Here is a 16,819-nt window from a genome sequence, read left to right on the forward strand (position 1 = left end):
ATGTAACTACATATCTGCGCGTGTCTGATATTGCTGCCTAATTTGTGCATAAACAGAGGGTCATTGACCTTATTGCTTTTGAACGAAATCTGGCCCACCATAAACAGTAAGTTCTTACATCACTTAATAAAAGCAACTTAGGCCAGAATTAGTGGAGCCAAAATATTTCAGAGAATTGTGTGGTTGCAGGAGCTTTCAGAGACAAAGAGGAATGAGGCCATCTGAGAATTTGAAAATGAGGATAAGAATTTGAAAATGGAGGTATTGCTTTACTGGATACCAGTGCAAGTTGGCAAGCAATAGAGGAGTGATGGATGAACAAAGTTTGGTGCAAGTTAAGACATGGGCACCAGACTTTTGAATGACATTAATTTAATGATGGGCAGAATGTGGAAGACCCACGAGGTATTAGAATAGTCAATGTAGAGGTAACAAAGGCATGGATGAGGGTTTCAACAACATTATTGCGGTTCATTCATTATTTGACATGCTAAAATATTAAATACCACTATAAAATGAACTAACTTACATACACATCCAGGATTAATGTTGCCCAGTGGGAGGAATATTTAGCCAATATATAATGTTAGTATGAATGTTTTAATGTTGTTTCCAACTTCTGAAACAGTTCATAATTTTGAAAATTCTAAATATTTATTATTAAAGTGCCTGCAGGACTGATGACCTGAATTATTCAATCAGGATTGATCCAAATGAAGCATGGTGTGAATTGTTTTCTAATTCAGAACTATATTGAAATAAAATGACATGTCACCACATGATCAGAGTGTTGAACACTTTTTGGAAATATTAAATGCTGAAAAAGGATGAGAACTGGCTGGAACATGGATCTTACTTTCTTACAGCCCGATGGGTTGGTGGTCACCTCGCTCTGTTTCCTCTGAAGGATTGAATTGAAATTAGTTTGTGAGAGTCTTAATTCAATTCAAAATGGGGTTGATCTCCAGGACAAACTGACCACAATGTATTGCAGTTTTCCCTTCAGCATTTGATCTAATCTGGAAAGCCTTAGATGGCAATTGATATGCAGAAATGATAGTGTCACTGTTGTTCAGGAGATGTTTGACGTTTGACATTTTATGTTTGTGTGACAGCAGAAGCCTCTATTCAAGTCACTTGACACATCAGTTGCAATTGCCCTTATGAAGGTGAGGTGCTTATCTGTGGTTGGAGAGGGTGCTTTTTTGAGTAAATGAAAACAGTTGGCATTTACATGGTGGTTGCATGAAGTAAAATAGATAACCCAAACACTTAAAAGAGATTTTGTTTCTGCTTGTGGGAAAGAGTATGCTAGAGACTTTCAATATAAGAGAGTCAGCAAGAAATCTGGTAAGGAATTCAAGAAATGTCTGCACTCAGGCATGTTAAGACTAAGGAACATTTTACCACAGGAATGATTGAAGCAAATAGTGACAATATTCAATTCTGCCCAGCAACAGGAAGTGGTTTAGTGCAAGGATTTTGATCGGTCGCTCAGGAACTTAGAGGGTGACTGAAAAGAAGTTCAAAGATAACGGGCAGTGAGAGACAGTGTGAGAAATAGAACAGAACCCATGCTGGGAGTGCTGCAGTAAACTGTACAGCTGGGTGGACAACAAAACTACACAGATTCTGTGTAGGGGCTTAGTGAGGAATCAAGAGCAGTTGGAAGGTTCTGTCTGGTTAGAACTTGGAGAAAAGTTCTTGGAAGTATTAGGCAGCAATACTCCGTAGGAGCCCTAGGGAAGTTGAGACAGTGGGAAGGTTGCTGAAGTTGTACTGAGAAAGTCATAAGGGGCTTGGAAGAAGCTAATGAATATTAACATTTGAATGCTGATGAGAGTGAGTATTGAAAAGCTTGCAGACAGTTTTTATTTGATACAACTGAACAAGATTAGAGCTTGGGAGGCACGGTGAGCGGCACGGTGGCACAGTAGTTAGCACAGCGCCAGAGACCCGGGTTCAACTCCCGCCTCAGGCGACTGACTGTGTGGAGTTTGCACGTTCTCCCCGTGTCTGCGTGGGTTTCCTCCGGGTGCTCCGGTTTCCTCCCACAGTCCAAAGATGTGCAGATCAGGTGAATTGGCCATGCTAAGTTGCCCCTAGCGTTAGGTAAAGGGTAAATGTAGGGGTATGGGTAGGTTGCGCTTCGGCGGGTTGGTGTGGACTTGTTGGGCCGAAGGGCCTGTTTCCACACTGTAATGTAATGTAATCTAATCTAATCTAAAAGTCCCAGGAGCAGGACTAGCCCAGTGATGGTAGCTGTCAGCAACGAACTGTCCCAGAAGAAAAAGCCAATAAAATGTGCGAGTGGCACTTACTTATCTGACTTGTCTTCTCTCCTTAAATGGATCTCCAGTGCAACCAGTATGTTTATTTCCAAGTACTAATTGCTTTTTAACTTTTTTTTCCCTTTAAGATGTTGTGAGTGAGTATCAAGGGTAGTTTCAGAGTCCGATGAAGGAAGGCCTAAGAAAGAGACTGATCAATCAGAATAGAGCAGTCGTTGAGACAATCCATGATGGTGTGGTTCTTGAGAGGGAATTTCAAGGCTAGATCAGCAAAGTTGAGAATTATAATCCTTTGTGAAGTTCCCTGAAATGTAATGACCTTCTATGTCATTAACACTGAAGTCAGTGGTGTGGGCGGGGGACCGAATTAGCTAAGAAATTTGTGCGATTTGTCTTGATCGCATTTGATATTTAGTAAATTGAATACAATATGGGAAAGTGTGAAATTGATCGTTTTGGCAAAAAGAGTATTACCTTTAAAAAAAATTATCTAAATGACAAGAGGCTGCGGAGTTCTGAGACACAAAAAGACCCAGGTGTCCTCGTGCACGAATTGCAGAAGCTACAGGAGGTAATTAGGACAGTTAAGAGAATGATCTGTTTTACTGTAAAGGGAGAATGTTTTATTTTATTGTGAGGGGAATTGAATGAAAGAGTAAGGAGGTAATGCTTTAGTTGTACAGTATATTGGTGCGACCGCATCCAGAATACTATATGCAGTACTGGTCATCATACTTACAGAATGGCTGCATTAATCCCATTTTCCAGCTCTTGGCCCACAGCCCTGGAGACTAGGGCAATACGAGTGAATACAGACACCTTTTATTAACTGGTACCTATGGGACCAGGAGTGGGTTGGTTGATCAAATATTCTGGATAATCAAGAGGTACACAGAACTGCAATAATCCCTGACCAAGCAAAGCTTCGAGACATCAACTTGCCTCAAAAATATCTGTGTAAAAGACATCAACACACCTCCTAAATTCATTGTAAAAACATAGAAAATACAGGGAGACAGAGACCTCTTAAAGCTTGTGCACTCAGCCAGGCAAACCTCAAGCTGCTCAGAGATGAAACCAGTCAGTACGCTCTCCCCACCTCATCCTACAGGCTGTCTAAAACTGAGGTAGCACCAAAGGGATCTAGCATGACATTCTCACTCAGTTACCTTGTAAGTTCCCTCCACCCATCACCACCCCTCCCTTAACAAACCCATACCGATTATTCCTGCTTAGTCCCTACCTCTCTAAATGCAGATATATATTCTGTCCCTTAGACTTCTTTCTAATAACTTCCCTCATCACCAAGGTTAGACTGACTGGCCTATAGTTTTCTGATATATCTCTCCCTCCCTTTTTCAAATGATGGGACAATGTTAGCAGTTCTGCAGTCCTCTGGCACCTCACCTGTGGCTACAGAGGATCTAAAAATTACTGCTAGAATCCCTCAACAGCCTGGAGTACACCTTGTATATGCCTGTGAGTTTAACCATTTTTAAGGATGCTGAAGCTGCTAATACTGTCTCTCCCTCCATGTTAATTTCTTTTACTATCTCATAGTTTTCCATGCTGATCTCTGTACCTGCATTATCCTTTTCCATTGTGAAGACTGATGCCAAGTCTTCATTAAAGACTGTGCCCACATCTTGGTGGTCCACGATCACTTCTATGGTCCTTAAAGGTTCCTACACTTTCACTAGTTATTCTCTTGCTGTCTCTGTTTTTAAAAATCCCTTTGGCTATTCCTTCATATTACTCACCAATGCTTTCTCCTGCATCTGATTTATAAGTTTGAAAATTGACAGTGCCAAAAGTTGGCAAACAGCTTTAAAAAGTTGGCACAAGCAATAAATAGCTGAAAACTCCAGAATGGTTTTATTTATATGTCCAGACACGTGAACTGGAGAGATTTCATAGGTTGTGATTTACAATGTAGATATAGTCAATGTTTATTGTGCAAAAACTTTAAGGACAAGAAATCCTGTAGAAGGAAATCCAAATTCTTCAAGCACAATATTGTTGTTGAGTTTCTGAAATTGCAAGGGTAGTGCACATGGTCAGTTGCAGTGTTCCCACTAATTTATTTTCCTCTGTGCAGAGTTCCGAAAGCTGTGTGTGGTAAAGTCAATGCTGCAAACAGCGATGGCACATTACCCACTATGCTCTGACCCTCGGAGTGGCTGTGCAGTTAAGCGGGAATGTTGGTTAATTGTTGTAAATTAGGAATTATACTTGGATTCCAAATTTAGGGGACTGTGGTGATGCTGTGGTAGTATCACTGGGCCCCCTGGTTCAAGTCCCACCTGCTCCACAGGTGTGTAACAATGTCTCTGAACAGGTTAATTAGAAAATAATTAAAATCCAAATTTGACAAAAATTACTGAGGGACTACGGAAAGACAGAACCCTGATCTGCTCATGTTAACAGCTTTGAAAGATTTGGACTGAAACATTAAAGAAAAGAAAGGGCCACTGATAACCAAAAAGTAGCCTTTGATGAAATTAGGCCAGCAGTTTATTTTTCTCGAGGAAAGAAAATCATTATTTTGAGACTTTAAATCTAGCAAATTAACAGGAATGTGGATGATCATGAAAATGGGAACAAACCTCAAAACAAGTAAATGTACTTTTTGTAAAGAATTGGAAAGTGTATAATCATCATTCCTGTGGAGCCAGTTGTTTATTTTCTTTGGTTACTGCAAACTCCATGCCCCTTTTCTCATATAAGCTTTGCAGTTGAAACTCAGCAACTGGAGTCAACAGCAATAATCAAAAGTAAATTATATGCAGGGTGTGACATTGATTTCATCCAGAACATTATCATAAATATCAGTCATTTGTTCTTTTATGAAAATAATTTTGGGTCTGCCATATATGATAGTGATGATGTGGAGATACCGGTGTTAGACTGGGGAGGACAAATTTAAAAATCACACAACACCAGCTTATAGTCTAACAAAGTTATTTGGAAGTACTAGCTCTCGGAGCACTGCTCCTTCATCAGGTAACAATTCTTTAGGTAATCTTTTTTTAACTCCGATCCCATGAGCTGACTATCTATAGTGTTAACTGCGTTTTATGCAGCCCAGTGTAAAATACTGGATCTATCATCATGGGTAACAGCTCCTTTGAAGAAAGCTGCCAGTGAGTCTTGGGACTACGTCTCAGTGATTATCTCAGCAGGAGTTTTTGAAACCAACCCACAAAGAACTTTGTAGTTCATAAGATTTTGCATATTTTGCAGCTGACCAAAAAAACAGAAACGAAAACTATTTGAACATCTGGTTTCCAATGCAAATGAGATGAACAATTGTTTGAATATGTAGCACATTTCGTGTGTGCTACACTTTTACTGTTAGTGCAAGTTAGAAAGTACACATCTTCAGTTGACCTTCAGGGAAAGAAAAGGGAAATTCCTCAATTTATTTTTCACCATATAGTTGAACATGAACTTATGTTGGTAATTTACTGCAGTAATTTGAAAGAAAACATTTTAAAAAAGTGTAGGTTGCTACAATGAAAGTGTGCAGTGAATTGAGAATTCATCATTGTATATTTGTTGGTTTGCAATATGTTGTGGATGCACCATTATTCTGCAGACGTTGTGCTATCTGTTAGTTTTCACATAGTTTCAGAATATAGCTGCATTAATTTCATTCTGCTTAAGCATCTTTAAAACAAAATGAGATGCTGCATATTGTATTTTAATGTCTTATTTTTGATTCGAACAGATTAAAGCTTGGCCGTTTTCATTCAGGTCGCAAGTTGACTATAACATCTACCCAATCACCTTTTTAGCAGGAAAACCCCAGGAATGGAAAAAACTATTTAAACCATGTGCTGCTCAACGCCTCTTTCTTCCGGTATGTTTCCATTTTTTTTCTTTAGTTGTATAACTGATTTCTATTTCAAATATGTCTGAAACTTAAGTCTGATGTAAATATGATATTTTTGTGAAAAGTGTCAAAGTTAAAAGGTTAACCTTTTTCAGGCTGTGGTAGCATTTTATTTTCCAAATCTATTCAAAGAAAAGCAAGTCAGGGAACAACTGGTCCAGGAACAAATTGTCCTCCAACTAGTCAAGAGGCAGCTGGTAGACTTCACTGGGTTTTCAAGGCTCATGGAAAAACCCATATAGGTTATGTTGAGATCACCTATGTTAGCATGAGAGATTTTAACAAGAAAGAAGTCTGTAATTAGAGATGATGGATTTTCATATCATCACTCCAGAATCTTCAGATGACAGAAATCATCAAAGTTGAAAAGCTGAAGGAAATGGATGTAGGTTTGCTTGTTGAGCTGGAAGGTTCATTTCCAGACGTTTCGTCACCCTACTAGGTAACATCTTCAGTGGGCCTCGAGGTGAAGCATTGTCCATGATTCCTGCTTTCTACTTATATGTTTAGGTTTCTTTGGGATGGTGATGTCATTTCCTGTGGCGATGTCATTTCCTGTTCTTTTTCTCAGGGGGTGATAAATGGGGTCTAACTCGATGTGTTTGTTGACAGAGTTCCGGCTGGAATGCCATGTTTCTAGGAATTTTTGTGCGTGTCTCTGTTTGGCTTGTCCAAGGATGGATGTGTTGTCCCAGTCGAAGTGGTGTCCTTTCTCATCTGTATGTAAGGATACTAGTGAGAGAAGGTCATGTCATTTTGTGGCTAGTTGGTGTTCATGTATCCTGGTGGATAGTTTTCTGCCTGTTTGTCCAATGTAGTGTTACAGTTCTTGCATGGTATTTTGTAAATGACATTAGTTTTGCTTCTTGTCTGTATAGGATCTTTCATGTTCATTAGCTGCTGTTTTAGTGTGTTGGTGGGTTTGTGGGCTACCATTATACCAAGGGGTCTGAGTAGTCTGGCAGTCATTTCCGAGATGTCTTTGGTATAGGAGAGAGTGGCTAGGGTTTCTGAACATGTTTTGTCTGCTTGTTTGAGTTTGTTGCTGAGAAATCAGCAGAGTGTGTTCATTGGGAACTCAGTCTTTTTGAATGCATGGTATAGGTGATTTTCCTCTGCTCTGCGTAGTTCCTCTGTGCTGCAGTGTGTGTTGGCTCATTGAAATAATGTGCTGATGCAGCTTCATTTGTGGATGTTGGGATGTTGCATCACAACATCATTTCAATGAACCATCACACACTGCAGCACAGAGGAACTACGCAGAGCAGAGGAAAATCACCTATCCCATGTATTCAAAAAGACTGGGTTCCCAATGAACACAGTCCGCCGATTTCTCAGCAACAAACTCAAACAAGCAGACAAAAAACGTCCAGAAACCCTAGCCACTCTCCCCTATATCAAAGACATCTCAGAAATGACTGCCAGACTACTCAGACCCCTTAGTATAATGGTAGCCCACAAACCCACCAACACACTAAAACAGCAGCTAATGAACATGAAAGATCCTATACAGACAAGAAGCAAAACTAATGTCATTTACAAAATACCATGCAAGAACTGTAACAAGACATCCTCCAATGCACTACCAACTTCCAAGTCCAAAGTGATCACAATGTGGAGAAGTTGTGAAACCTGCAGACTTCCTGAATTTGTGAAGTTGGAGGGATAATGGGCTACTCTCATTGTCTCTTCACTAACCCACCTGTCCTTTCTAATTATTGCCCAATCTACAAATCCTTTTCCGCTTTACAATACTTGAATATGCAGTCGATTCTAACCCCAACTCTGCTGAAAACCTTGTAGTTTGCTCACAATAAAATGGTAGGTGGGTTTAAGCTCCATTCTCGAGACTTGAGAAGATATTGTCATCTAATGCAGTAGTTTGGTTGTACCTGCATTTACCAGAATTGACTGTGTCAGATGAGTTCTTGAACTGAGACCTAATCTATCTATTTGGTGGATTTAGAGGATCACATGTCATTATTTAAAGAGCAGGATAGTTCTGGCACCTGAACCAACAGTTATGCATCAAGAAACATCATTAAGAAGAGTTCACTTTGATATGGTTTGTGGGGCCTAGTGTCATATTTTAAATGTAATAGTGACCAGCTTGACAGATTGGCTTACTTGTGTCATGCAACATAAATGCAAGTGCTTCCTTTCCTTGGGTTTCAGGTGTTTGTGAGTAGGAACAGCTAGAACTCCATTTTAACGAGAAATTGAAATTTCTAATAGGGTCATTACTATTAGAAACATTATATGGGGCATGAGTAGAACATCTTTAATGCAGTCTAAAGTCCAGTAAAGCATGAAGTCCACTTTTGACAAGCTCTGTAACCAGTTCAGTTTTATGCACAAAATGTGGACTTTGGGCAATGATCACATTTTATAATGGAGTAGAAGACTGTTCTTAAAATAAACTAGGAACTATGAGTTTGGATTATTAAACCTGATACCTGTTGTGTTGATTTAAATGAAGTTGCAAACTTGTTTCAGAAATATTAAGAGAATTTAATTGAAATCATTCTTGTCATCCCTACATCCCTTATCAAGGGAGCTCAAAAGTTTGAGCACCTTACAAACCTTTATTTATTGGTGAATAGAGCTCTGCTTGGATTAGAAATCTCATCTTGTGATCCCAATTTGGATTGCACTTACTTAGAATGGAAAACCCGATCTTCAATTTTGTTTAGCTTGGTAATCAGGTCCTGATTTTGAATAAATGTTGCACTTAATTTATTTTATTTGCACTTTATTTCATATTCACATATAATATGCATTTTTAAAAAAAACCTTCTGCTTTTCTGCTTCCAAATCAGATGATTCTAAGAGATGTCGATTCTCTGCTGTATGTTGATACTGATGTTCTTTTCCTGAGACCAATCGATGATGTCTGGCATTTCCTGAATTTGTTCAACTCCACACAACTTGCAGCTATGGCCCCAGAACATGAAATACCCAGAATTGGATGGTACAGTCGATTTGCACAGCATCCTTATTATGGAGCAGCTGGAGTCAATTCAGGAGTCATGCTCATGAATCTGACTCGAATAAGAAATCAACTATTCAAGGTAACAAAGCAATGGTTCACAATAAATCTTGCAAGAATTGGGTTTTCTGCAACTGCATCCTGAATCCATTACTGTTCTTCCTGGGCAGGCTCTTCTAATGGAGTATAAAGCAAGTCCCAGGATCTTTATTATTCTTTGATCTATATTACATAAGATGAGACTTTGCGTCATGATTCCAAGCAGGATTAGAAAAATGGCTGGCTTTGATTGTTGTGTTCATACACCTGACGGACATGTGCAAGTTGTCTGAAATGGTAGAGAGCTAGGATGTTTTTAAACTAGTTTTGACATTGTTTCTCCACAGAGAATAAGCCATTTGTGAACTTCCAGAAATCTGAGAATGTATCGCACAGATGTTGAGAATTTTTAGTTCCTTCTCCTGGCTGTGAACAATGCGATGTAACAGAGGCAGGCAGGTTTCCGAGATAGAATCCTGCCAATCAAGTATTGGACACCGAAAACAGCAACAAAGTGAAACCCAGAAGGAAATGGCTGCAAAACTGACATGTCACACAGCAGAAGTTGAAAATTAGTTTGTATTAGTGAAACAAATCCGAGTGATATGCAGCAACAAAGCATGTTTGTGGTTGTTATATTATTACCTGTGGTTTCCCATGTCCTGCTCTCGCTCCTGTGCACTTGTGGTTAACAATCCCCCAAGAAAAGATCCCCTTGTATAACCTACTCTCTGAGGTGCATACATGTAGGGCTGAACTTTACCAATGCCTGAACAGTGGGCAGTGGTGAGATGGTTTGGAAAATGCGGTGAGATCAGAAAAATCAGATTCAAGATATTGAGGGGAAAAAAAGTGCAATTTTGCATCCAGTGTTTGAATTGTGAGGTGAAACACTCACTGGTGAGACGAAAGAGGTCCATTTGCATTAACAGCTCATTATTCGTATTCTCACCGCATTCATTTGCAGCTTTCCATCCTTCCACCCAGCAGAGGGAAACTAGCTGTGACATGATAGGTGCCTGGCAATGCCAGCTTGCTACTTGCTCCTCTGGCTTTCCATCTTGGCTGGCATTCCCCAACCTTACACGGCACCCTAATGAATAATGACTATCTGCATTCTTTGTCCACCCGCCGTTGGACACACACAAGCCTCACTACATCATCGGAGCATATCTTTGACTTATTTAGAATGGAGTTCTCAACATCAACACTGTACTTTTGGAACAAACTGATACCTTGCATTGTAATTCCATTTGCACACAGGGACAGACACTCATCTCATGGATTAGAGCAGAGGGCATCTCAGGCCTCTTAGCTGCTCTCTGAGCATTTAGTCACTATGCAACTACTTAAAGGCACACAATCTATCAACCTTGTCTTTATGCACCACTTCATTGAGAGTTTCATTGCTCACCATACCTCTGCCTTGCCTAAAAAATCTCTTTTGCTGCCAAGCTCGTTACCAAGGTGCAGAGTTTCCATAGTGTAGTGATAATCACGTTTGTCTCATACGTGCAACATCTTTAGTTTGATCTTGCATAGGATCAATATATAAACCCCCATCTTGTCTTTCTTAAGCAAGCAGTAGCAGATGTCTAAGGAGACAATTCATAACTCTCAGCAAAGCTATATCCTAGAAAAGATTCTGAGAGAGGGATAACCCAACTGTGGTGAACTAAGAAAGTTCAGAAGAGTATTCAGTTGGGAAAAAAAGCATATAAGGAGGTCAAAGTCAGTGATTGCCCTGAAAATCAGGATTAATTCAGAATCCAGCAAAGGAGGATTAGAAAGAAAATACAGACAGAGAGAATAAGCTACAAGGACAAACAAGTAAGGAATATAAAAACTGACAATAAGAGCTTCTTTAAACATAAAGAAAAGGAAGAGAGAGGTCAAAGTGGACATAGGCCCCTGAGAAAATGAATCTGGGCACAGTTTTAGGGAACAAAAAATGGCAGAGAAGTTAAACAGATACTTTTCATCAGTCTTAACAATGCAAGATATTTTGAACATTCTATTAATACTAAAGAATATGGGGGGAGGAATTAAGTAACATCAATTAGAAAATGGTACTAAACAAATAGGGCTAAAGGCGGGTAAGTTCCCTGGTTCTGATGGCTTGCATTCTAGGAACCTAAAAGGGGTAGCTACAGAGATAGTGGATGCATTAATTGCAATTTTGCGATTCTTTTTGGATCCCAGAGAAGTACGATATCACTGGAAAACTGCAGATGTGACTCCCCTATTGAACAAGGGAGCGAGGCAAAAAGTGGGTAACTATAGGCCAATTAGCCTGATATCTATAGTTAGAGAAGTATTGGAATCAAATATTGAGGAAGTAAAAGCAGAATATTTGGAAAATCATATTCTAATCAAGCAGAATCAGCATGGCTTCATGAAAGGAAATTCGTGTCTGACAAATATTTGAGTTTTTTGAGGAAGTCTCAACCAGAGTAGATAGAGAGAGGAACTGGTAGGTGTGTTGTATTTGGACTTCCAGAAGGCACTTAACAAGGAACCTCAGAAAAGGTTAAGTTATAACTTAAGAGCTCAGAGTGTTGAAGGTAGTACATTGGCACGAATAGAGAATAGGCTCATGGGCGAGAAACTGCGAGTGGGGATAATGATCCTTTTAGGTTGGTGAGCTGTGATTGGTGGGGTTCCACAAAGGTCAATGCTGGGACAACAGCTGTTTACAATGTATATTTAATGGCATGGAGCAAGATATGATTGTATTGTAGTCAAATTCGCAGATGACACAAAAATGTGTGAAAAGGTCGGTTGTGAGAGGGGTACAAACAGTTTATGAGAGATATTGATAAGCATAGTAAGTGGGCAAAATGTTGGCAAATGGGGTATAATGTGGGAGAATATGAAGTTGTTCATTTTGGAAGGGAGAATTTTTTTTAAAAATGGAGAGTAACTGCAGAAAGCTGTAATATAATATCTGTGCATGAAACACAGAAAGCTAGCACATGTGCAGCAAGTAATCAAGGAAGCAAATGCAATGTGGTCCCTTATTTCAAGGGTGTTGGAGAATCAGAGTAGGGAAGTCTTACCTCATCTGTACAAAGTGCTGGTGAGACCACATCTGGAGAACTATAAGCAGTTGAGGTCCCTTTATTTCAGGAAAGATGTCATTTCATTGGAGACAGTCCAAAGAAGGTTCAAGCGCTGATCCCTGGTATGGAGGTATTGCCTTATGAGCAAACTTTAAACAGGTTGTGACTTTACTCATTGGAGTTTAGAAGATTGAGAGGCAATCACACTTAAATACATAGGATTCTTAATGGGTTTGACAGTAGAAATGCTGATAGGATGCTCCCCCTCATGGGAAAGTCTCAGACCAGAGGCCATAGTCTCAAAATAAAGGGACACCAATTTAAGACTGAGATGACAAGGAATTTCTTCTCTCAGAGAATTGTGATTCTTTGGATCTCCTTGCCACAGAGAGCTGTAGGGACAGGGACCTTGTGTATATTTAAGGCTGAGATAGATTCTTGACAGGGCAATCCCAGGGTAATGGGGAAAGGGCAAAAACATGAATGTGAAGAAAGTTGGATGAACCTCAACCTACTGATTGGTGGAGCAGGCTCAAGAGACTGAACAGCCTATTCCTGTTCTCATTTCTTATGGCCTTACCAAATGTAGGCAGCAATTCATTTAGGAAGTCTCACTAGCTTCTATGCACCCATTGCCACTTCTAGGACATCTGATTGAAAATGATTTTAAACAATATCGAGCACAATGTAAGATGGTTATGATTGATAGAAGTCAGTTACCTCATCTCCAGGAACCTTCTTCTGCAGGTGTCCCTCAGGATAGCGTCCCAGACCCAACCATCTTCAGTTGTTTCACCAATGATCTTCCCTCCATTAGATCAGAGGCTTGGAATACTGGAGCAGCTCTTGACCCCCCAAAGCCTGCCCACCACGTATAAGACACAAGCCTGCAGTGTGATGGAATACTCTCACTTGCCTGGATCAGTACAGCTCCAAAAACACTCAAGAAGCTTCACACCATCCAGAACAAAGTAGCCCAACAAAAGCAAACATCCAAGCCCCACACCACAAATGCTGTGTTGCAGTAGTGTACTCACCTACAGGATACATTGTGAAAATTCATTGAAGCTCCTTAGATGGCACCTTCCAAACTCACAACTACTTCCATCTAGAATGGCTAAAGCAGCAAATTCCAGTTTCTGTAAATTCCCCTCCAAGCCACTCACCACCTTGTTCCTTCACTGTCATGGGTAGAAATCCCACAGTCTCCTTCTTAAGCAGCCCCCTGGCTGTACCTCACTAAATGGACAGCGGTGTTTCAAGAGGCAGCTCACCACAACCCCTCAAGAGACACATGAATGGGCAATAAATTATGCCTATCTTGTGAAGCCCACTTTCCTTGAATGAATAAAAATGAAAAATCAAAACAGTATCAGTTGAATATCAGTCTGGGGGCTTGAGCACAGTTTGTTGGCCATTGGGACATTTAAGAGTTCATATCAGTACAGTCTGTGGAGTTGACCACAATAGCACTGCAGGCTGTGTTTATCCAGTCAGGGGATTGGTGGTAACTCAGTTCTGGAGCTTCACAGAAATCAGTCAAGGGTCTGGTCACCCATAAGTTGAGGGCTGTGTTTCCAAGGAAATTGGGGATTGTGCAGCATGTTCAGTCCTGAACAATGGCAAAATGTTATGTGGTATTCAGCAAGCAGCCCCTCTCTCAGGAATGCATGGAGGTGTGGTACTAAGAATGGATATCTGTGCAGCTTGGTTCTTGTAACTACAGTTGCAATAACATTAGATCAGAAATTGATGATGTAGAACAGCAATCAAAAGATGAATGTAAACTTCTATTTGCAATGAAGTGTCACCTGTGACACCTATGTACTCTCAGTAGCTTTTTTTTTGTTTCCTTCACGCTATGTATACTGTGAAAAGCTTCATGGTTGGCACTGACTGACCTGGTACACAACAATACAGTGCCAGTGGCAGGAATCTTTGAAAGCGCCCACGGTATTCCAGCTCACTTGGAATTCCTGTAGCAGGGCCTCCATACCACACAGAACATGAATTCCTTCTTTATACCTTTCACAATTATTGTCGACCTTTCAACCGTGTTCCCCTCATTTCTGTAGTGTATTCACCCATTATCACCTTAAAGTTTTTATATGGGGAAATAAGTGGTAATTTCCTGAAGTTTCTTCAAGTGCACTTTTGTACTTTCTCAGTTGGCTGACAACAGAAATGTAAGTGATATAATCCAGTAGGATTGTCAGTGAAATGTTACTTTATCTGTAAAATAGCTTATGTTGTGATCTTTTCCTATAGAACAGTATGATTCCAACGGGACTAAGATGGGAAGAACTGCTGTACCCTTTATATCATAAATACAAAAATGATATCACATGGGGAGACCAGGATTTATTAAATATTATCTTTCACTACAACCCAGGTAAGTAATGTAAAGCCAGCTACGATAATTTATTTTTAAATTTTTTTTCAAGCAATGGGAGTAGTTGCAAATGGCATCATGATCACAGACATGGTGGGGCAAAAGGTGTATCCTCAAGGGGGAAAAAAAAACGAGTTAACACCTAGCTTTCCATTTTAATTGTTACATTCTAAAATATTTAGAAACTTGCAATCTCTTGAGTCTATTCCCTGTGGTGAAGTCTTGTGTATGATCTGTGAACTGTTGAATAACTTCAGTATTTTGCTGCTGATAAACATAATAGTTTCTGACCAGTTTTTGCTTGTTTTGCATTGGAATGCAGCGTAACAGAGGCCTGGATTTGCAGGACATTTTTCCACTTGACGAGTATAATCTGTGTTAAGGTTAAACAGCTTGGAGCTGTTATTCTGGCGTGGTAGAGCTCCTGAGGAGTCTAGCTGGTCAGCCCCAGAATGAAAGCAGACGATGCTGGTAGCTGATGCAGACTGCGTGAAAGGCCTGGCTGAGTACACTGACACTGTATGGAAATGTTTAAAAAAAAAACAGTCCTCAAACCCTCACATCCCATCATGCCTCACACACTCAATAATGCCTCATTCATGCCATCCCATGTCACATCATGCCTTGCCTTCACCCCTACCTTTCATGGTTCAAAATACCCTTTATGCCAACCTACTTCCTTGTAACCAGCTCCTTCGCCGTCTATAACCTGTATGCCAGCTGAATGCCAATGCATGCACTTCACACACCATCTTTTGCATTCACATCTACTGTGCAAGATCAACCAGTATCCACAGTAGACAGAGCTCAGGACCTGTACAAAGATAAAATAAAGTATAAATTACAGATTTCACTTTTGCAAAACACACATTCGTAAAAGCTCATTTACTTCATTTATATCCCTTCACATAGAACAGTACACCTCCCCTAGTACATTCCAGGCACCTACTACCCTCTGTGTAAAAAAAAAAATGCCTTGCACATCTCCTTTAAACTTGTCCCCATCACTTTAAATCTGTGCCTCCTATTTCCACCCTGGGAAAAAGACTCCAATTATCCACCCTATTTATGCTTCTCATAATTTTGTATACCTCTGTCAGGCCGCCCTTCAGTCTCCCATGCTCTAGTGAAAACAAGCTAAGTCTGTCCAACCTCTCCTTGTAGCTAATACATTCCAATCCAGCCAACATTCTGGTAAACCTCTTTTACACCCTTTCCAAAGCCTCCACAGCCTTCTTATAGTGTGGTGACCAGAACTGCACACTCCAAATGTTATCTAATTAATGTTTTATACAACTGACTTGTTAACTTTTATACTTAGTGTCCCAGATGGTGAAGGCAAGCATGCCATACTCCTTGTTTACCATCTTATTCACTTGTGTTGCCACTTTCTGGGCACTTTTCAGCACCCCAAGATCATTTTGGATATCAGCGCTTGAAAGGGTCCTACAATTTACTGTATACTTTTCTCTTGCATTTGACCTCCCAAAGTTCATCACCTCACACTAGTCTGGGTTAAACTCCATCTCTGCTCAACTTTCCAACCGGTCTATATAGTGCTGTATGCTTTGATAACCTTCCTCACTACACATAACTCCACTAATCTTCATGTCATCTGCAAACGAACTAATCAGATCACCTACATTTTCATCTAAATCAATTACACATAAATTACAAAAAGTAAAGGTCCCAGCACTGATCCTTGTGGAATACTGATCACAGATCTCCAGTCAGTAAAACACGCTTCCACAACTACCCTTTGTCTTCGAAGATCAAGTCAATTTGTATCCAACTTAGTAATTCACTGTGGATCCCATGTGGTTTAATCTTCTAGACCAGACTACCATGAGGGACCCTGTCAAATGGTTTAGTAAGGTCCATGTTGACAACATACACTGGCCTACTCTCATCAGTCATCTTTGTCACTCCCTCAATCAAATTTGTGAGACAAGACATCCCCACAAAAAACCATACTATTTCTAATATGTCCATTATTTTCTAAATGCAAATCAACGCTGTCCCTAAGAATCTTCTCCAATAATTTCCCTACCATAATTTAAGGCTCACTGGCCTATAATTTCCTAGATTATCCCTGTTGCCCTTCTTAAACAAAAGATCAACTTTGGTTATTCCCTAGTATTCTGGGACTTC

At 40.0% G+C, this 16,819-nt stretch overlaps 1 protein-coding gene across 2 annotated transcripts in view; it reads left to right on the top strand.

Moving 5' to 3' along the window:
- The window catches only part of gxylt2 (glucoside xylosyltransferase 2), a 51,664-nt gene that overhangs the window by 20,048 nt on the left and 14,797 nt on the right, over positions 1 to 16,819 (top strand). For both annotated transcript variants that reach the window (XM_087994455.1, XM_043708355.2), the window contains exons 3-5: positions 6,022 to 6,153; positions 9,006 to 9,257; positions 14,545 to 14,668. In XM_087994455.1, coding sequence (XP_087850581.1) covers positions 6,022 to 6,153; positions 9,006 to 9,257; positions 14,545 to 14,668 — 508 coding nt within the window. The remainder of the gene's footprint in view (positions 1 to 6,021; positions 6,154 to 9,005; positions 9,258 to 14,544; positions 14,669 to 16,819) is intronic.

The sequence above is a fragment of the Chiloscyllium plagiosum genome, unplaced genomic scaffold (genome assembly GCF_037043375.1).
Source record: "Chiloscyllium plagiosum isolate Xiang-an unplaced genomic scaffold, Cpla_swu_hap1 HiC_scaffold_14, whole genome shotgun sequence".
Taxonomy (NCBI): domain Eukaryota; kingdom Metazoa; phylum Chordata; class Chondrichthyes; order Orectolobiformes; family Hemiscylliidae; genus Chiloscyllium; species Chiloscyllium plagiosum.